The sequence below is a fragment of the Neomonachus schauinslandi genome, chromosome 7, assembly GCF_002201575.2.
Source record: "Neomonachus schauinslandi chromosome 7, ASM220157v2, whole genome shotgun sequence".
NCBI classification, from domain to species: domain Eukaryota; kingdom Metazoa; phylum Chordata; class Mammalia; order Carnivora; family Phocidae; genus Neomonachus; species Neomonachus schauinslandi.
Window position 1 is genome coordinate 30,602,342 of NC_058409.1, and position 21,125 is coordinate 30,623,466.

Below are 21,125 nucleotides of genomic sequence, written 5' to 3' on the forward strand. Positions count from 1 at the left end.
GCCCTCACATTCCTCTCCACCACGGAGCCTCATTCTGTAGGCCAGTTGTGTGCATGCTCTAGACACAATCTCACTGGACGAGGAGGAAGGGCAGCTGGCTTCCCAGGCCCTCCTCCCCTTCTCACAAGTTCCTTCCCACATCTCCCTTGTTCCCAAGGGTGGGTCTGGACTCCAGCTGTCAGCTTGGATCCCCACCTCTCCTCCTCCTCCTTCCTCAGACTTGACCAGCCGCAGGTCTGCGGACCACCAGCACCATCCTCTCCTCCTTCCACCCAGTGGCTTCTGGAACCATGCCCTGTTCTCCTGCCTCCCTTTGCAATAATACCGGACCCGGGCCTGCTCCCGCGATGTCAAGCTGTCTACTCACGTGTGTGGCCACCTCACCTTCCATTTATGGAGGCCACTACTGCTTTCTTTTATATGGATGAAAATGTATATATACAAGAATTGTATATATAAATAAGGGACCCCTTGAAAGATGATTTTGGAATTGATATCAAGATGAAATAAGATGAAGGAAAAGCCTATTTGGGAACTCCACCTGTTAGCAAGGAGGGCTGCTCTCTGGCCCCTTGGTGGCCCAGACACTCTGGGAGAGAAGGTGGAGATAGTGCTGACCTCCTCTTACCCCCTTTTCCCCTCTTCCGGCTGACCTGTGACTTACACTGCTCTTACAGTTGATGTTTGGAATAAATAGACAGTGTGTGTGTATGCCACCCCACCTGTCCCACAGGCATTCTGGGATGTGAGTGGGATGGGACCATGGCCCTGTTTATATTTTGGTCTTTATGTTGGTGCTGCTAGGTCTCTGAGCTCCAGAGGTGGCCTCTTGTACAGACCTACTGCTCCGGGAATAAAAGACACTCTGCCTTGCAAACAGCCACTTGTCAACAAGCCCAAAGATGTTTCGTGGAGGAAGGTTATGGAAGCCATTAATTCCTGATCTTGGGAAAAGGTGGAGTAAGAAGTTGCTGATTGGTTTTTAAGCTGATATTTCTTTCACTCTTCTAGTGACTCAGAAATGCTAGCTAAGGACATGCCTGGGAAGGATAGAAAAATTTGCCACGTGATGATTACAGACTAGTATCTTGTAAACCCTGAATTCCTCAGATGGACCAGCGGTGGAGGTGATGGGCCTTCAATGAGCTATGATGAGCAGATCCTTTATATTTTTAAAATAGATTAGTTTGGGCAGCAATTTGACCTCAGTGGTAATATATTTAGTTAGTGGCAAGGTTGGCTTATCTTATTAAGTACCTAACAGTTCAAGCACGCTCACATTTGATGCAAGGGACATATGAGTCTGTGGAAATATGTAGTGATTTAAATCCAGATGATTTAATTTGGATCAGCTGAAGTGTATTTTACACCCAAACCATCTGGCCTCTTCGTTTTGCTGAGCGGAAGTAAATGTTCATTTAAATGAAGTTGGAAGAGCAATGTAACATAAAAGAGCTCTCTGTACTTTCTCCATGCTGGCTCTAAGGTCTTGGATTTTTGGGGTCAGCTTCCCACCCTCCACCTCATGAGGGTGGGTGAGTGAAAGCAGAGGAGCAAGCTTCTGTCTGCTGCAGACAGGCTTCCCTGAGCACTAGTGATGTCTCCCATCAGTAAAAAAATCTTTAGTTCACTTTCTTAATTGTATAATTATTTATTGTAAATTATATACATGTACTACTGTACTAAAATATTATGTACATTATAAAACATACACAAAAATAGAAATTTAAAAAGATGAGATGAAAATAAATCTAAATCAAAGTTCTAATATTTTTTTTCCTGCATTCTAATGGACCATCATATTTCCTCCCCCGCCCCCCAACTTCTGCCCCTAATATGCCCATTTTCCAAGACTGTCCAAATCCAGGGGCTGGAGGACCACAGGTGAGATGCAATAAGTGGTTTGCGCCACCTGGTGGTCCTGGGAAGTGGCTTCTGGGGGGCTGACCCTTGACCACAGTGTTTCTTTTCTCATTCAGTGAAGGTCACCAGTGCTGCACCCTGTGCTAGGTGCTGAGGACAGTGTGGTGAGAAAAGGACCGAGCAGCTCCCTGTCCCACATGGGGCTCACAGTCTAGTGGGGAGGGGACAGGCAGTCACCATTACCACTGGGGACCCTGGGAGCACTGGGGAGAAAGCCAAAACTGACCTGGCAGAGAGAAGAAGACAGAACTGGAGTGGGGAAGAAGACTCTGACTCAGGAAGCCGCCTGAATGTCCTAAGTGCTCCTGGGGGACAGGGTGGTAGTAGGGAAGTCACTTAACAGGGCTACACCTCTTCCTGATGGGCCAGACTAAAGACACCCCAAGGCAGAAATTTGAGAGGCAGAGTGGAAAATGAGCCTCTGGCCACACCTCTCTCAGGTCCCATTCACACTGTATAGACTCTTGGTAGGTGTTTTTTTTTTTTTTGCGAGAGAGAGAATGAGAGAGAGCATGAGAGGGAGGAGGGTCAGAGGGAGAAGCAGACTCCCCGCTGAGCAGGGAGCCCGATGCGGGACTCGATCCCGGGACTCCAGGATCATGACCTGAGCCACCCAGGCGCCCGGTAGGTGTTTTAGAATCCAGAGCAGATAAGCAAGCTACCAAATTATTTGATACAATTACCTGGGGTCATGAAAAGGCCAGGGGGTTCACCAAGAGGTCAGTCACAATTACTGGGGTTCACATAGAGGTCAGTGGGTTCACTGGAGTCCTAGAGTGGTTTCTGACTGAAAATTTAGATGGTAACAGCAACTCAGAGCCCTCAGAAGGGTCAATTTGACACTGAGGGGTCGTGAAAAGGCCAATGGGTTCACCAAGAGGTCGTTCACAATTATTGGGGTTCACATAGAGGTCAGAAGTCACATAGAGGAATTATTGGCTGTCAGAAAATTTTAAAGCCAACAGCAAACTAACTCAGAGCCAGGAAGGGATTTGGATGAGATCACCAGATGGGGCCTGGGAGAGATCAGTGATTTGCAGGTTTAGATACCATTTAGTTCACTATTTTCCTTTGTTTCTTTGTAACAGGTGCTTTTTTTCCCAGCACCCCCCACAGTGAACACAATGACTTTAGTTCTTTACTTTTTCCTATCACCTCCCTTTCATCTAGTTTTTGCCACTCTCTGTGTGATTCAAGAATGCAAGGCACAGGATGCCATCATCATCAAATTAGCCATTAATAGGCATCATGTGCCAGAAGCAGTCCTGGGTGCTTTATATATAATCTCCACAGCAACCCTTTGAGGTAGGTATCAGGATCACCACTTAATAGCTGAGGAAAAGTCACACTGCCAGAGAGGGGCAGAGCTGGAACTGAACTCAGCTCCTCTTCAACCTTAAGCCTCTCCGGCCCTCCCATTGGTAGGTCTCTAAACTGACCACACACATTCTGGGGGGCATTTGCGCATGTGCGCGCTCAAGTCAACTACCTGAGCCCTCTGGATAGAAGACTCCCTGTGTCTGGCTGGAATGTAAGGGTTCCTGGCCCTGGGCACTGGTTTAACAAATCAATCAGTGAGTGAAAAAGCTTCTGAACCCTGGACCTCCATCTGCCTTCTCCATGCCTTCATCAGGGCTGCAGGTTTAGACAGGCCCTGGCTCTGAGGGGCTATAAAGCTGGGAAAAGCACAACACCCTGTGGGCTTACAAGCTGCAGCAGCTGTGGTCTTCCTGGCAGCCAAGGGTACCCATTATGCCATCTTGCATGTCCAGGCTTTGCCTGTGAAATGCCTGAGGCCCCAAGGGTCATCTTGCCTCAGCTGCCCCAGTGCCAACTCCACAAGCCTTCCCTCCTCACCCCCGTATGTGGGAAATTACTGTCTCAGTGCAGCCCCAGTAGCTCCAGGGCAGGAACTGGGCCAGGGTTCTGAGGCTGAGCTCCAAGCAGAGTAATATGCATCAGCCCCTTAGCCAGGTTCCCCAGCAGCTGGGGGGATACCTTGTGAATATTCTTGGAAAAGGGAGAAGGGTTGCAGCCTGTCCTAGGAGCTGAAGTCAAGGAGATTAGAGGGATGGTCTCTTCCTCCCTGGGACTCCCCTGGCCCTGTCCAATCTCCACACCAGCATCCATCCATCTCCACCCAGGTCCTCATTCTCTGTCTTCTCTCCTCACCTGGGGGCTAGGCACACACAATCAAACATGAGTTATTTCTGATTTTATTTATAATATAAAAATGTTCAAGTGTCAACAGTCAGGTGTTTGGACATTTCAGGGCAGGGTTCCCATTTGTTTGTTCGGTGTTTTTTGTTTTTTTTTTAAACAATTACCTTTTTGACAAATTAGCAGTGGACCCAGTTTTGCGGGGGTGGGGAGGACAGGGCTGGAGAGGGAGTGGAAGTCATAGGTGGCTTGGGGTCTGGGAGAAATGGTGTTACTTTATTGCTAAAAGGGGAATCAAATACATTGTGGAGTGGCTCTTCTCGGTCCCAGCGTGACCATGCATCCAATCTAAAGAATCTGAAATGCAAAGGACATGCAGGCATAAAATAGAAAAGACAACCCGTAAACGAAGGTGCTGCAGAGGACGGAAGGGCATCCTGGAGGCCACAGGGGAGGAGCCGGAACTTCGGGGCCCTGGTAGAGCTGCCCCCTCCCTGGGGCCGGGACTGTTGGGAAGACCTCTTTCTCAGTGCCCCCTCCCTTAGCAGCTGTAAGGAGTGGGGAGGCCCCCTCCCCATTCTGGTTGCTGTCGCTGGGCCTTAAGTCTCCCCCTGAATGTTACCTGACCCCGACTCTAGCTCCAAGCCTAGGATCCCTGCCTTCTCTTCAGGGGGGTCGGGGACTCAAGATCCTGCCTGGGGGCAAAGTTACTCCTGTCCTCATTTCCTTCCTCAGGGCCAATCCCCTCCCTGCCCCCCCCAGCACCCAGCAGCCTCTTCTTTGCCGGCTCCCTCTCACCCCTGCCAGCTTGGGATCCTACATTCCCCTCACCCCCACCCCACCCCACAACCCGACTTCTCTCCAGGAGCTCCAGATTAGCGTACAGCAAAAGGCACCACAATATAGGTTTCTATTAAAGAGTCAAAAAATTGGCCCATCTCTTTTTTTTGTTGTTTCTTTTTTTTTCCCGAAGCTGTAAATCAGGATGTTACATATAAATAGTTTCCCTATAAAAACGTCTTTGCCGTTAGCTAGTATTATAAGACAATTTTTGCTAAAATGAAAATAAAACATTTTGTTATACCTTTTTCCTTTTATAGAAAATAAAAATATTTTTATTTCTTTTTTTCCTCCTTTCTCTCTCCAGGCGATGGTCTCTGTTCTCCTTAAAGACAGTGGGGCAGGCGAGGCGGAGGGGGCGGCGGGCGGCGGGGGCCCCTAGAGGGGCGCCGAGTCCTGCTTGCCCCGCGGGGGCGGCCCGCGGCTGTGTCTGCTGCTGGCCCGCGTGCTGTGGCTGTCCAGGGAGTAGTAAGTCCTGCTGTCGGCCGCCGGGCACAGCGGCGGCGAGTCCGAGCGCAGCGCATCGTGCGCGGCGCGCAGGCCGAGGAAAGGCGTGCTCTCGGCCGCCAGCGCCCCGTCCGCGTCGTCGTCCGAGGCAGAGGCCGAGCCGCCACCCGAGCCGCTGCTCAGCGACAGCGAGTCCCGCGCCGCGCGTGCGCGCTGCGCCGCCAGCCCGTTGAGGCGCGAGCGGCGCCAGCGCCGGGGCCCCGCCGACGTCCTGCGGGACGCGCCGCGGGCGCGCGGCCGCGGCGGGGGCGGGGGCGCGCACTCCTGCGTGGTCTCGTACTCGTCGTCCTCCGGGATGCGGAAGGGGCTGGCGGGCAGACTGCCCAGGCTGCCGCCCAGCGCGCAGGCCCCGCGCCGCGGCCCCGGGCCCGCCGCGGGGTAGTAGTAGCTGTCGTAGCTGCGCTGCATGTCCGCGCCGGGCCCGGGCCCCGGGCCGGGGGGCGCAGGCTGCCGCAGTAGTGGCTGCTGCTCCGCCAGGCGGTAGTTGATGGGCGCGGCCGGCGGCAGCGACACTGCGTGAGCCGAGTTGGGGGACGTGATCTCAAAAGTCGGCACCTGCGTGGCCAGCGAGTAGTGGAAGTCCACGGGAGAGAGGCGCGCGGGCGTGGTCAGTGCCGACACGTACCTGCGGGGAGAGGCAGAGGCGTGGGCGGGGGGGGGGCTACGGGGTGGGGTGAAGGAGTGGATCCCGACGGAAAGCAGTGGTCATGCCTGGGATCCCGCGTGCAGGAATCGTGGCGGCACTCCCCACTGACCTTAGACAATTTCCTTAACCTCTCCCAGGCTCAGTTGCCTTATCTGTTAAGTGGGGATAACGACAGTGCTCATTCCATGGCGTCGTTGGGATGATTCCATAAATGTATCAGATGGAATGCAAGTGCCTGCCTGACGATCCTCCATGAATGATCCTTTGGTGTGGGGGATGCTCACAGCCACCAGGTTTCTGAATGGTTACTTTGGGTCAGGCTCAGAATGGGGCATTTTACATGTACTATCTCATCTAATAACAACGATTCTCTAAGACCTTTATGTTAGTCCCATACTACACATGAGGAAACTGGGACTCAGAACATTTAAGTGGCTTGTTCAGGGTTCACACTACCAGGAAGTGGTAGAGTTGGGATTTGAACCGATGTCAGGCAGGAACCAGGACTTATACTTCAGTGCTCTCCAGAGTCCCCATTACTCTCTTTCTGAATCTCCTGCCTTCCCTCTTTGCCCTCTCCCACATGCACATCCAATTAGCTACCATTCCCCATCTCCTGGAACACACCCTGTGTCCTGCTCTATCCCATCCTGGGCCTAGTTGTTTGCTCTGGTCATTACCCCACTCCAGGGCCTCTCCTCTTCTGTATGCACTTTCCAGAGCAATCTTTGAACGTCACTGTTTTGCTTAAGGAGGCCCTTCTGCTTAACCATCCAGGGCCCACATTCTAAGCAGAACCCAGGGCCATCAGCCATCTCCCTGGCCCCAGCCTACCTGTTCAGACCCAGCTCCACTCTCCCTACAGCTCACCCTGCTGTGGGCACCTCACTCACTAGCCATTCTGAAATGCCTCTGTTGGAACAGGATGCTCCCCTTGCTTGGAGTGCTCTCCCTGTCTCTCTACCTCCCAACCATTAAGGAGTCCTATTGCTACTGAAAACAACAGCTAAACCTAGCATAGCTGGGTAGGAGGCAGAGAGCTTCGTGCATATGATCTCTGATGGCCTTCACGAGAACCATGCGTGACAGGTGGTTTTTCATGATTTACAGCTGAGGAAACAAGGCACAGGGGTGATCAGTCTGCTCTAAATCACACAGGTGGTGGAGCTGGGCTTTGAAAGGTTGGTCTGGGAAAACCTGGTTGCTTCCTAGAGCCTGGAGTCAGACTGGGTCTCTGCCCCGGTAAGATGGCCTGTCCTTAGCACGTTCCTTCGGCGGCTGTGAGCTTCAGTGGTTTGTGTCTGTGGCTTGGAGCTCCTCGGGAGCAAGAACCAGGTGGGCCATCTCTGGGTCCCCAGGCAGGCCCGCTCAGCGAGGGCTGGCATGGAGTAGGCTAAGTTAGAGCAAGAGAACATTTCCTCTCCCTCTACTCCAGCCTGGAGTTCCCAGTACTATGTGCCTTCCTCTGCTCTCCACCCACAGACCCCACTTGCTAAGGGCCACTGGAGGGCTGAGCAAGGTGATGGACTGGCCTCCTGTGACTCCTGGTGGGGAGAAGGGGAGTTTCCTGGTTCTCACTCCACCCATTGCTCGGAAACTCAATGGTGTCTTGATCCCTGGGCCTTGTTGCTGATACTGCCAGGGCCTGCAGTCATTCTTGGCTCCCAGCCTGCACTGGTCAGTCTCCTTGCAGACAGCCTCCCCTCCCACCCTCCAATCTGCTCGATCTTGGTGTCTTTCTGTTCCCGCTGGGCCATGGGGCCTCTCGGTGACACCAGGGTAGGCCTACCATATGGTCTGGTTTGTCTGGAAGAGCCCCCATTTGTTCCTGATGTTCTAGTGCAATTATTAACATCCCCTTCTATTTTGGAAAGTGTCCTAGTGGGACAATTAAATTAGATGGTCACTCCACACCAGTGTCCATTGGCTCAGCTGCAATCCCAGTCTGTCGTGAACATGCTGGTGACACTGAGCAGATCATTGAACCTCTCGGGGGCCTTGCTGGCCAATCGGAAATATGGACAGGAGAATCTTTGGGGTGTCTCTGAGGTGCCCTAAGGGTCAGCCCTGGGTCAGTGGTGCCCGTTCTCTGGCCAAGGTGGGGCAGAGGGCACGAGGCAGGAACTGACCTCTCGCTGTGTGGGGAGTCACGCAGGGAGTCTACGGAGTCGTGGTAAGATGGCATGGCAGCCCTGCGCCGCTCCTCCAGGCTGTAGGCTGCTGCCCGCCGCGCCCGGGCCTCCACGCACGCCGGGCTATTGCACTTGCTGGTACCCACTGATGACAGCATGATGCCCGACTGCGAGTCGGAGGTCAGGCTTTCAGAACGTTCCATGCTCCATGTGTGGCTCTCATGCCTGCAGAAAGTGGGTGGGGGAGAGGTGAGGGATCAGGAAGGGGCAGGACAGCCCAGCAGGTGTGGTCCCTGGTTCTTCATTTCATTTCAGGCACCCTCAGAGTACTGCCCTTCTCCACTCTGAGCCAACGTGTCATATCATGATCTAGGGAGAAGGAGGGCTGAGTGTCCTGTGGATGGGTGAGCTGCCATGTGCGCGAGCCTCTTCTTTTCCTCCGTGCAACCATCTCCCCCCACCAGCCTCGGCCCGGGGCCCCCTGTCTGGGACCCTTCCACTCCCATGGTCCTTAGCCATCTGTGTCAGGAGCGCAGCCCCACGGGCCAGTACCTGGGGGCCCTGCCTAGTCCGTACCGCTCCCCAGGGAAGAAGGGGGCCAACCATGTTATTTCTTGAGCTCCATGAACCTTCGTCCTTGGCCAGACAGACCTCCCCACTCTAAAGAAAAGGAAGCTAAGGTGGACTAGGTTCATATGGGCAAACTCAGGAAAGGGCATCAAATAGGTGTGGGTGTTGAACGAGGAGGCACTTTATGCCAGATAACGTGGTGCCGAAACTAAATGTCAGGTGAGAGCACAGGGATGCTGGTGTCCCTCTGGGGTCGGTTTAGACTGGAAAAGGGAATCCGGGCTGCTGAGGATCTGGATGAACGTCTAGTGGTGGGTTCCGGTCTAAAGCTCTCCACCTCCCTCCTCTGACTCAGGGGGACTCTCAATACAGAGGCGAGCCTGGCTGGGGGGTTCTCTGTGTGTCTCCAGGCAGACACGCGCCTGGCTGGTGCCCACCTGTGGCTGGAGGTGGGTGTGACTGTGGAGCAGTGGTGAGAAGGAGAGCAGGAGTGGCTCCCAGAGAAGGTGGTCTCGGTTTCCCTCCGGATGACATGGTCCGTGGCTGGCACGTTCTTGGAGATGTACTGCGGGAGACACAGTGTGGCAGGAGTTAGTGATGGTCCCCGAGTAGGCCCTCCTTCCTGGTGGGGATGGGGGAGCCACGCGCTAGGCTTCAGGCTGGGGAGTGGTCCGCTGGATAAGTGACTCGGTGTTAGGGCAGCGATGGCCCCAGCAAATCAACCCCTTCAGGAAGTGGGCAGAGCGAGGCCAGTCGTCCTGGTGAGGCTAGGCTAGCAGGCAAGGCTGAGCATGATGTGGGCCGGCTGCCGCCCTGGCCTGGCCCGGCAGGGGGCACGACAAGGCCGGCTGTCCAGTGAGGGCTCCAGGGGGGTTCTGGGAAGGCCACTCACATCTGCCATCTGGATCTCCTCGGGGTCCAGCCGGGGGTGGCTGGGCCCATTGGCCAGGCTCCGGTTCTGGTGGGCTGGGCACATGTTCTGCCGGAGGTGGTTGTGCATCTGCTTCCGCTGTTTTCTGCCCGGGAGAAGGGTGTGTTAGGCGTGTCCCCCACGCCGTGTATGAAATTCCCGCGCTGTCCCTCCAGGGGAACTCTTCTAACCTCTGGCCGCGATGCCCCCGCCCCCCGGCAGTCTCCTGCTACTGCTCTCGGCCAGGACCCCACCCACCTGCCACCTCCGCTGTCACCACCAGCTTGAATTCGGCAGGACCGGAGCAGAGCGCTTCTGCGCTTTGGCTCTGCTGAGAGACTAGACCTCCACTACTTCCTAGCTGTGTAATCCTGGGCCAGTTACTTACACTCGCCATGCTGTGCTTTGCTCATCTTAAAGAGGGTGACCACTTATCCACTGCAAAGTCCACTGAGAATTAAGAGCTGATAAAATACTCAAGCACTGGTCCATTCACTCATTCACTCACTATTTCTTGGGTTTTTACTCTGTGCCCGATGCTGTTTTGGAACAGAAGGAGACGGACACAATCCCTACCCTCATGGAGCTCGAAGGCCAGTAGGGGAGGCAGATTAATAAACACATAAACAAAGTAATGAGCAAGGTACTTTCAGGAAAGTGCAACGAGGACCATCAAACGCAGAGCTGTGGTCAGGGGCTCGTGGACCACTTTACTTTGGCCATATTAAGTGCCTAATACGTTTGTTCTGTAATGATCAAGTTTAGTCACGTCAGTCCCCTGCTGAACAGCCTTCACGGGCCCTCTCCTACGGCCCTCTCCGCACCCCAGCTTGCCGTATCCTTGGGGGGCTTGCTTCTCTGATCCTCCCCTGTGCCGGCCTTCTCTGGTCTCGGCAGCTCTGCACATACTGTTACACCCCCTGGGACACACTCAGCCGCTTCACCTGCCAATGCCTGCTCTCCCCCCAGGCTCAGCCTAAAAGGTCCCTCCAGGGAAACCCTTCTTGCCCTTCACCTGAGGTTCGGCCCCCCTGCGACGCATCCCGTTACACTGGACATCTTGCTTAGAGCTCTGGCCATGCGCCTGGCAGAGGGCCTGGTATCCAGCAGGCATCGAATGCAAGTTTGTTCAAGAAATGAATAAATGTGCTGGAGGTTAGAATAGGGGTTTGCTTCCCCCCCTCAGTTCTTGACCTCAGTTTTCCTTCTTGGGCCCAGTCTCCTCTGGGCTCCTTGGGCCTTAACTCCCAAGGCTGGCAAGGCCTTAGATCCCAGAGATGGGCGTAGCAGGAGTCAAGACTGAGGGACTCAGTACCCTAAATGGTGGTTATGCCCAGACCCTTGCTTTCTAGGTAAGAATGGATGGGACAGAGCTATCATTTTTTTTTTCTGTATTACATCACTGTACAGCCTTCATGAGCTCCCTGTCACTTACAGGATAAACCCAGGCTGCCTAGCTTGGGATTCAATGCCCTATGATACCATCTGGGTTCCAGCGGTCTCCTTAGACTCATGCCTCTCTTTTTTTGACCCCAGGCCTTTGCTCCAACTGGTCTGGGCTGCTCATGCTCTAGGACACAACTGATCCTTTCTGGCATTTGTCTGTTAGCTTGCACTATTCTCTAGGAACTGCCCAGCCCCCTTTCTGCCCCTTTCTTCCCTTGCCCCGAGGTTCTGCCCTCACTTTTCCTCTGCCCAGAGGTGACCTGGCCCCATCTTCTCTGTGTTGTAGCCTAGACCTCTCCCAGGTGGGACTAGACAGTGCCTCCTGAGGTCTCTTTGTCACCTGGGAATGTAGCCTTCCTTTCTGTGCTTCCTCACCACCAACACTGCCCCCGCGCCTGCCTACTTGACAGGGCAGATGCTCCTTCACAGTGCCCTCCGAGGTACCTACTAGGATCATCCCTACTCTATAGATGAGGACTCAGAGAGGCCCATCAGTTTGCTTGGGGTCATGGTACATGGGAGAGCTGAATTCGCACCCAGATCTGTCTTCTTCCGACACCTGGGCTTTTGCTGATTCTTGTTCACTCCTCTGGGGCCTGTCTCCTCTACCCTCTACCCTCTGCTCCTGCTTCTTGGCCGAGCCCTTTGGCCCCGCACCAGCTGCAGAGGCCCCTGAAGGGGCTGTTAGGGCATAGGAGGGTGGGGAGGGGGTGTGTGGGGGGCGAAGAGAGACTGTCCTCACGAAAGCCACCCTGGAGGCGCATCGCTGGCTGGCCTGCCGCAGGCCCGGGTGTCTGCCACTCACTTGGTCTTGCAGTAGGCGACCACGCAGACGATGCCCACCACGAGCAGAGCCACGCAGATGCCGGTGATAGTCAGGACCCTCTTCTGGTACAGCTCCTCGGCTTCTGCAGAGGCAGAGGAAGAGGATGTGAGGGGGCAGGGCAGGAGGCAGATCTGTGGGGACAGTGATGCAAAGATGCCCTCCCCTCCGCCCCCAAAGCTTCGGGCTCCCTCCAGCTCAGGGCCTCCCAGCTCCTTTGCATCTCCTCCTTCCCCAGCTAGCCCCTCCCTCCTGGATTGTCTTCTGTTGCCCCGAAATCTACCCACTCATGGATCTGGTCCCAAGTGACTACCCCTGAATTCACCTTCCCAAACCTTACACCCTGCCCAGAGCGTGTGAATGGCAAATGCAGGGGGATGGGGGTGGGTGGGATGGAGGCGAAATTCCAAAGGCCATAGGAGAGGGCAACCCAGCTTGACCAGCAACCTTGCCCTACTCCACAATGGCCTGGTGGCTTCAAAGAGCCTGGATGGGTGGGGGAGAGCTGTTCTTCATGGCAGTGAACAGGTAGACCCCGGGCAAAGGCCTGGCTTGCCATTTCAGCTTTTCCAAGAAGTTGGAGAGTGGCTTGTTCTGGGCTGGTGACAGGACATCAGACCCAGAGGCTGGACTCAGGAGGGATGCCAGGAACAGGGACAGAGTGGACTAGGCCCATGGAGTGGGGCATGGAGAGAAAGGCCTTGGTTTGTCCCTGGGCCTGGACAGCACGTGGCCCTGGCCCGCTTCAGCCTTTCCTTTTGCTTTCGAGAAGCCAAGAGGCAGCAGAGCCCCTGGTGCCTAGGACGGTTCTTGCGCTCGAGGAGCAGCCCCTTTCTGAGGAGCTGAGCTAGGCTGGGCTTCAAAGCCCTCAAAAAAGAAGCAGCTATCCCCTCCACCTCCCACTTCTTGGTGGGGCAACTCCTGCCCTTCTAGAGCAGAGAAGACCAGGAGGAAGAAAAGGAAAGAGGTGACAGCAGCAGCCTGGACACCCCCTGCCGCTCCCTGCACCTGCCTGCTGGCCTCTCCACAGGGGCACGCCGAGGCTAGACCCCAACACCCAGGTAGAGCCCCGGGACATGTCCCTAAGTCCTTGGGCTTGCGGCACCTCCTGCATACACCCACCAGCAAACACTGGGAGTACAAACCCTCCAGACACACATACCTTTAGGACTATGCCTATCTGTACACAGACAGACGCCTTCACAAAGGTACACTCGCACGTGTCCGGAGAAGCACACGCACACACATGATCATGCGGTCTTGAACAGCCCTCCACCCTGGACCCCCATCTCTGGGCTCTGTGGCCCATGTCCTGCCTCCAGTTCTCATCCCTGCTCACCCCCCAGTCCTCTCCAATGGGGCATCTGTCTCCTGTCTGCTCCGAGACCACTCTGGTCCTGGTCACCGACAACCTCCTACTGCCAGGTCCCCCGGTCATTTGCTTCCCTCCCAGCTGACTCCCCCTGTTGGGTCCACTCCCCTCTCTCTCCTGCGTGTCCTCCTCCCTCACTGGCTGACCTGTTCAGTTGCTGCTTCCTACTCTTCCATGTGGGCCGCAAGGTAGTAGAAGGGGCTCTCAGGCTTCTTTCTTTCCTCCACCTGCCCTCTCTCCTCCCATGATCTCACGCAGCTCAGAGTTTAAAACCATCTGTATGCAGGTGACTCTCAGATTTGTATCTCCTGCCCTGATTTCTCCCTGAGCTCCAGACTCCTCTACCCAAGGGCCACGGCCAAGCAGAAGCGCTGATTCCCCAGCCTCTTTCCAAACCTGCTCCTTGCCCGTCCCATGTCGTCAGGGGCAGCACCCCCTCTCCTGTTGCTCAGGCCCCAGACCTTGGAGTCACTGCCGATGACTCCTTCCTTCACACCTGCTCTGACACCTGACGCTTCAGCCAGTCTTCTCAGTTCCGCCTCCCCAGTAGATTCTGGATTTGACCACTTCCACCACTTCTAGCTCAGTCCAGGATGATGTCCCCTCTCACCTGGACAGGTGGGCACCTCCTGACTGGCTTCTCTGCTTCCACTCCTCCCCAGCCCGTCTCCCAACCCCGTCTGTTCTCTGCCCCAAAGCCAGCAGATCATTTACTCCTCTGCTGAAAACCCACAATGGCCTCCCCCTGCAATTCGAATCCAGCCCACACACGCACCATGGCCTCGGAGGCCTGGGTTACGGTCCCAGCCTTGCCTTTACATCTCATCATTGGTCCAGTCCCCGTGTCTGCTGTGTCCAGAGGTGCTGCCATCCCTTCTGTCCACTGAATCAGGCAAGCCCACCCCACCCACCATCCCTAACTTGCCGCGCCCCCTCCTCCAACACTCCCCTCCACTTGTTGGCAGGGCTGCCTATTTTCCATCAGGTTTTAACCCAGATGTTAGCTCATCGCATAAGCCTTCCCTGGCCACTCGGCTAAGGTCACTCCCTCCCCAACTAGGCACCCTCCCATTACCTTCTTTTATTTTTGGTATGGCACTTACCACCACCTGATACCTTTCCTGTTTGTTGACTGTCTCATCCTGTGAATTTGAGCGCCAGGACAGCAGGGACTCTGTGCGCCAGAGCGCCATAGTCTGGCAAATTCTGGGGTTCAGTAGATGTTTGTTGAGTTGGTGCATGAACAGACATCCAGACCACCATCACAGACACACATATCTGCACACGCGGCCGCTCACCTCCACACCCTCACAGTTGCACCTGCACGACGCTCAACCTTCACACAAAGATGTCCCACCACGCGCCTTCATGCACGCAGCATCCCGCACCAGGGGACCTAACAAGGTGTGTGACGTCCACCCCCCACAGGTTCACTGCACGCATCCTGCCACGATCACACACACCACGCAGACTCGGCCCCTCTCCTCCCAACCCGTCAGCATCAGCAGATAGACACACTCTTCACAGACCTCGAGCCCTATCTCCTGAGAAGAGCTGATAGGGGCGAGGCGGTGAGGGAACCAGGGCCTCTCCAGTCCTGCCTCGAGAACAGCCTTTTCATACTGTAGGCTCTGTACCGCATCTGAGGTCTGACCCCACTGAAGCCTCGACTCCTCTGAGCCCCTGCCTCTCTCCTGCTGTAACATGTCTGGACATTTGAGGCCAGGGCAGAGCCTCCCAGCACAGAGAGAGGACAGACCGACCCCTCCAAGTCCCTTCCCACTCAAGGTGTCTCCCAGGGGCCCGGGGGCAGTAGTGGGAGGGAGGTAAGGTTCTGAGCCAGGGAGCAGGAGGGCAAGCACCAGAGGCCAGCCCACCCTAGACCCTCGCTTGTCTTGCCCACAGGCGAAGAACACGCATGCCATTGTGGAGATAGATCATGGAGGGAGCGACAGCCCCAAGCGGATGGCAAAGCCCGGCAGACAGACACAGGGCAGGGGGCAGAGACAAATGGGTGAGATCAGCTGCCAGTGCAGGTGCAGAATGAAAAGCAATGGAAATGGAAGTGGGAACAGGAAGGAGGATTAGAGTCGAACTGAAGAGGATGCCTCTCTGCACAACTCTCCAAGCCAGGATGCCGTGGCTCCAGGACACCAGCTCAGGAGGCTGCTCTCCTGGGAGGCCTCCCAGTGATTGGCCTCAGGCCAGGGGGTGCTGCTGTCCCCTGGGCGCACAGTCTGAACCCCGGGGTGCTCTGCTCTTCTGAGCTTGTCTCCCCCAAATCAATGTAGTTTATGATAGGACATCTTGGTGGGGCCAGGGGAGATTTTTGGACTCATCCCTTTTCCATGTTTTGGAAAGGAGACTCAACGTCCAGCGAGCATGGTGTCAGAGGCTGCGGAGAGGGGCGGTGTGCGTGGCACTGACTGATACATAGAGCTCCGTACCCTTTAGTTCAAATCCAAGGTGCTCTGGCAGAAGAGAGGAGGGTCAGAGAGGGGAAGGGATGGAGGGAGAGACAGAGAGATGGGGGAGCGGGGAGGGTGGGGGAGGGCGGGGGGGAGAGAGAGAGAGAGAAACGTTGGTCAGGACGCTTCAGACACCAGCAGCCAGCCTGTGAGGTGAAAGCAGGTTAGTGGTGTCCCCTCCCGGCCTCCCGAGTCCCTGCCCTGGCACCCAGTCCCCGAGAGCCCTGAGGGGGCTGGAGAGAGGAAATGTTAGGATCAGCAGGCAGGGCAGGTTCTTTAGAGATGAGCTGTGGGGTTAGTACCTGGTGGGGAGGCAGAGGCGCAAAAGTCAGTTGGCAGATGTCCCCAGGGAGGAAAGGTGAGTGGGGGTGGCGGCCCGAGGAGTCCTGCTTTCCTCCCAGCTCCAGTGCCAGGCCTTCCACATTCTCACGCCCCTCCTGGACACCCCTGCTTAGCCCTGCGCTCATTCACAGGGCCCTTTTCTCTGTTCAGAACAAGGGCGTGGGGGGGCCCACACTGGCCCTTGTCCTTGTCCTGCCTCCAAAGGCGTGGTTGGTCTGCCCACCTACTGGGAGCCCGGGCACGGAGACCCCTGAGTTTATGGGGAGGGGAGGAGGCTCCAGGCAGCAGGTCACTTCTCCACATGATACCTCCAACACCCTAGAAGCCTATGGGGGCCTAGGCCTTGGGGTTTGAGCCTGATTTCATTCCTTAGGAAAGCCAACTGCAACTTGTAGGAAAAGCCAGGTGGTTCAGCTGCGGAACACATGTGTCAAATGCGGGGCCAACTGCACTTTCTGAAGTGGGATCTTATTGTAAATGTGTGCTTTCAGAGCCCTGTGAAGTGGGCACCCATACCCTAGAGGGGTTAGATCAAAGGGCTCTGCCCAAGGATCAGCCCTGCCCCAGACCCACTGCGTCTCCAAGTGCTCTCGGCCTATCCACCTCTCAGGCTCTGTTAAATTGGATATCTGGGAACTCTAACACCCGGCTACGCTTCACAGTCATCCCAGACAATGGGATCAGGGTCTCGGGTGGGAGCCCAGAGATCTCAACAGTGTTTCTGAAAAGCTCACCTACCATTCTCATGTGGCCAACACCTGTCTGCGGGCTCCAAGTCTTAGTTTTGTCCCTACTGTGCTGTGTGCACACGGGGAAGTCTAGTCTCGGTTTCCTCATCTGTCAAAGGGGGCCACGCATAGTGAGAGGAAGAGGCGAGAGGCCTGGACAGCGGGAGGCTCGGTGCGCGTACAGGAGCCCAGTATATGGCCTCCCTGCGGGCACAGTCAGTTCGTGAGGTCCAGGGAGGAGGTGAGATTGTGTTCTGACATTCTCCTCTCCTCTAGAGGAAGGAGAACGTGGGGGCCATGAGCAGGAAGTGCGGTGCCCTTCCTGCCGATTGGGTCTCTGGGCCCGACCGGCTAGTCGTGAGGAAAATGACCACCTGGAGAAGCGCGTGGGGTCCGAAAGCCATTGAAGAGTTTTCTTCTGCTTCCCTGGTCTAGGAACCAAGCAGCAGCGTCTGGGCCTCCTAAGGGACCCCCCCTTTCGGTCAAAGGCCAGTCCTGTTTGGGGTGGACCAGTGGTGGCCGACAGGACTGATGAGGTCACTGAGAGCTTGCCCAGTCTCCAGGAAGGCAGCCCTGCTTCCCTCTCACCGGGGATAGAGCCTGAGGGGCCTGTGGCTAAGTCCGCTCCTGTCAAAGATGTTTCCCGCTCAGCATGTTCATAGGCTGCCACTCTGCCAGGCTGGAGCGGGGCCACTGAATCACAGACGGGTCCTACCGGGTACTGACCAGTGACCATGGCAACCTGATGCTGGACTCCCATGAGGGCCAGGTTTACCAGACAACAAACGAAGTCATCATCCTGGCCTTGTCCAATGACACGCAGTTACGGGGGCCTGGCCGAGGAGGCCATGATGCGGGCCCCTGATGAGAACACGTGCTCATGCGTTTGCACAGGTGTGTGCGGGGGTGAGCAGATGTGTTTTGCATGAGTGCAGGCATGTGCTTGTGTGTCTGAGTGAGTACATGCGTGTTTGCACGTGTGCGAGTATATGCTTGTGTGTGTGTGTTCTTTCACTTGGGGGGCATAGAGATGCACAAGGTTTGACTCTTGGGAAATGGAGGGGCTGTCAGGGGAAGAGGAGAGGCTTCAAAGTGCTATCATGGCCACGGGCGCCGTTTCCGTGGCCAGCTGCAAAAGGTAATCTGGTTTACAGGCTGTCTAGGTGGAGGGGAAAAGTCAGACGCTGCTCAGGACTGGGAGTCGGCCACCAGGGCACTGGTGCTGGCCCTCCCGCCCCCCGCCCCATACCAGCTGTAGCTGGGAGAGGTGCTAAGCTGCCCTCCAACCACGGCAGCAGGCTCTCTGCCGAGCCCTTCCTACACATCACTGCACTTACTCCTCACGGCAACCTTCGAGGCATAAATATTACTGTCCCCATTTTGCAGATGAGAAAACAAACTCAGAGAGGTTAAATGAGGCCCCAGAACTGGTAAGCTCAGCAGCTGGCTGGCATCTTCATTCACATCTGTCTGAATCCAAAGCCCGAACACTTCAGCTAGCATTTTCTACTGCCTTTGCAATAAGTATCTGATAGAACAATGCACGAAGTGCTCTGGGCCAAGTGTGTGAAGAATATAAATCCTCCCGAAAAGGTAACAGCAAGGAACCTGATAACGCTAGGCAGAAAGGCCTGTGGAAGCATTTCTAGGCCTTTTCTGGGCTCCCGGGGCCCTGCTGACCCTCTGAGCAGCTCTGAGCTGAAAGTTGAAGCAGCCCAGCTGGCAGAGAAGCTTGGCCAGTGGCCGAGTTCTGGAGGCTCTGCTCCTCGATTCACGATGGGCTGGGACTCCCTGTCCAGAACAGTCCCGTAAGCGAGGGAGGCTCTGGGACTGAGGGTGCAAAGGAATAGGCCCTCCACTGCCTCTCTACCCTGCTCCTTAGCCTCGGCCTGGCTGCTCACTTCCCTCCTGAGGCCCCTCCTGACCTCTGGCCCTCCAGTGGGGCTGGATCTAACTCTGAAATTCTTCCTGGAGCCTGGACTCCAAAGAATTCTGTTGGACCACATGCCCTGCCCACAGCTCTGCTCTTAGCCCCACAGCCTTCCTCCCTGGCCTCCTACCGGAGGGGCCTGGGCAGAGTGCTTCCTCCCACACTCCATCAAGACAGTTGACCATCTGGGCCGCCCAGCCCCCACCTCCCTGGGGCCTCTACTTTCCTCTTCAAGTCTTGGCTTCCAGGCTCTAGCAGGGAGAAGGAGGTGAAGATTTCTAGGCTTTTGTGCTGTGGCCTAAGGAGGACTGGGAAGACTCATTCACTCCACCCTGAGACCCAAACCCACAAACCCCTTTTCTCCCAAGGGCCACCTAAATGCGCCCCTCCCCCCCGCATCCTGCTCTTGGCTCTTCTGGAGCTCCATGTCTCTGTGCCCAGGCACCACCACTTTGGTTCCTCATTCTTCATAGGACCCAGCTGTCCTCCTTGGAGAGGAGGAGGTGGGGGTGGGCCGAGCAGGAGCCTGGAGTGTTCTGGAGGGTGGCTGCCTGGGCGTGGCCTCCAACAGACCGTGGGCCCCACGTGTCGCCCCCCCCCCCCGCCCCTGCCGCAGCTGGCCTGGTTCCGCTCTGCTCCACCTCCACCTGGTGGCACTTGAAGAAATTGCTCCCAGCCTCAAAACATTCCACAATTACGTTCTCCTCTTTCTGCTGCAGGGCTCACATTTTTTCCCCAGCTCACTATGCAAACCAGAAAGCTTCAGCCTCACAAGTAGAAGAAAGGAAGGGAATGAAGTTCTGGATGGGGACTGAGACCAGAGAGGGCCTAGAGAGACTCACCCATTATCCCTTGAATCCTCATTCCCTCTATCTTGTAGCAGGCAGCAAACCCCCCTCCCACCCTATCCTGGAGCCACAGAAAGGCCTCTGGTCTCTGGCCTCCACGGAAACCACTGCCCTGGGGCTTGTTCTCCATCAGCCCCCCCTTCCCCACTCTCCCCCGTCACCCCAAATCAAAACCAGACAAACTCCGGCCAGACCCGGAGACAGGCTCTCCGAGAACTTGTTTCTCTCTCCAACACACCGGCCCACACGTGCACACACTCGCTGCCGGGCCCCATCAGCACGTGGCCGCCTCAGACAGGCCTTAAAAGGCAGGTGGGGGCCCTACCCCAGCTCCTCCCCGCTGCTGGCCGGGCTGTCCGGAGCGCGGTTGCAGCCGTCTGCAGCCGTCTGCAGAGCATGTGGTGATATTGCGCCCAGCGCCCCGCAAAGAGGAAGAGGCGGGTGGGGTGGGGGTGGCAGGGGGCATATCCGTCTCCTCCAGACAGGCTTCCAGTGAGCCCTGAGGGCCGAGAGGAGCCCAGGACGACCACCACGCCCACCCCCTCCCCGGCCCCCTCGAAGTCTCGCTAAGCAAGGCCCCAGCCCTCCCGCGTGGGGCAGGTTGTCAGTCACCAGGGAAGGAAAGAAATAGAAGAAAGAGACATACTGGAGAAGTTGACCATTGCGAACTGCTGACACCTGTCCCCGGTGTATCCCACAGGACACCTACCAAAAGAAAGAAAACCAGAAAGAGCGCGCCAGGATAGCGAGCCGCAGGCACGGCAACACCCCAGCACGGACTCCTGCCGCTGCCGGCTGGGTTCCTTGCCACCGTTAACGCTTTCACTGGCCTCGCCACTCTGCCCCTTACCTGCAGCCCTGAACTGGCAACCCAAGGATTAGGCCAAAAATGAAAAACAAAGCAAAACAAAAAACAAAAGAACTAACAAACCAAAATACAAAAAAGGAAAAAAACAAAACAAAACAGCCAAAGATCAAAACAACCAACACCCCTGGCCCTAGGCCCTACGCTGGGGGGGACTGCACCCGGAAGCTTTCTAAGGAGCGGGGACTTGTGTTTGTATCTTCAAACATACTTTGCTTAGGATCTGGCATGTACAATCGCAAAGGCAGTTTCTCCAAACATCTCTGTCCGAAGAATCCGTTTGGACATCTGGAGAAGGAAAAGGGGAAAAATCACAGAACAAACTGGCATCATCCGCGAGGCTCAGGTTAGAAATCAAAGTGCACAGTGATGAATGAGAAAACCAAGTCGGGCGCGGGGGCACACTCATCGCTGCAGGGGGCTGGAGTCAGGGCTGGGGGGAGGGCTCAGAAATCTTCCAAATCTCTCTCATAGATGTTGCTCCGTGGGTGGTGGGGGGCAGGGGTGGGGTGGAGAGGAGGATGATTTAGGGAAAGTGGGTGGGGAGATTGGGAACCTCATGCCTAATTATCCTGTGGTCGGTGAGACTTCCCTTCTGACCTTCCTGGGACCCCG

General features: G+C 55.9%; 1 protein-coding gene across 5 annotated transcripts in view; it reads right to left on the reverse strand.

The window, feature by feature from the left end:
• Positions 1 to 5,283: 5,283 nt before the first annotated feature.
• Positions 5,284 to 21,125, reverse strand: part of NRG2 (neuregulin 2) — a 176,692-nt gene continuing 160,850 nt past the window's right edge. Inside the window, exons 5-11 of one of the 5 annotated variants that reach the window (XM_021701877.1) lie at positions 20,292 to 20,350; positions 15,777 to 15,800; positions 11,940 to 12,042; positions 9,671 to 9,794; positions 9,216 to 9,343; positions 8,206 to 8,433; positions 5,284 to 6,055 (exon numbers count right to left, since the gene is read on the reverse strand). In XM_021701877.1, the coding sequence (XP_021557552.1) occupies positions 5,302 to 6,055; positions 8,206 to 8,433; positions 9,216 to 9,343; positions 9,671 to 9,794; positions 11,940 to 12,042; positions 15,777 to 15,800; positions 20,292 to 20,350 (1,420 nt within the window). In that variant the 3' untranslated portion in view covers positions 5,284 to 5,301. Of the gene's footprint in view, positions 6,056 to 8,205; positions 8,434 to 9,215; positions 9,344 to 9,670; positions 9,795 to 11,939; positions 12,043 to 15,776; positions 15,801 to 20,291; positions 20,351 to 20,721; positions 20,799 to 21,125 lie in introns of all 5 variants that reach the window. The other 4 variants (XM_021701876.1, XM_021701878.1, XM_021701875.1 and 1 more) reach the window with 4 other exon arrangements.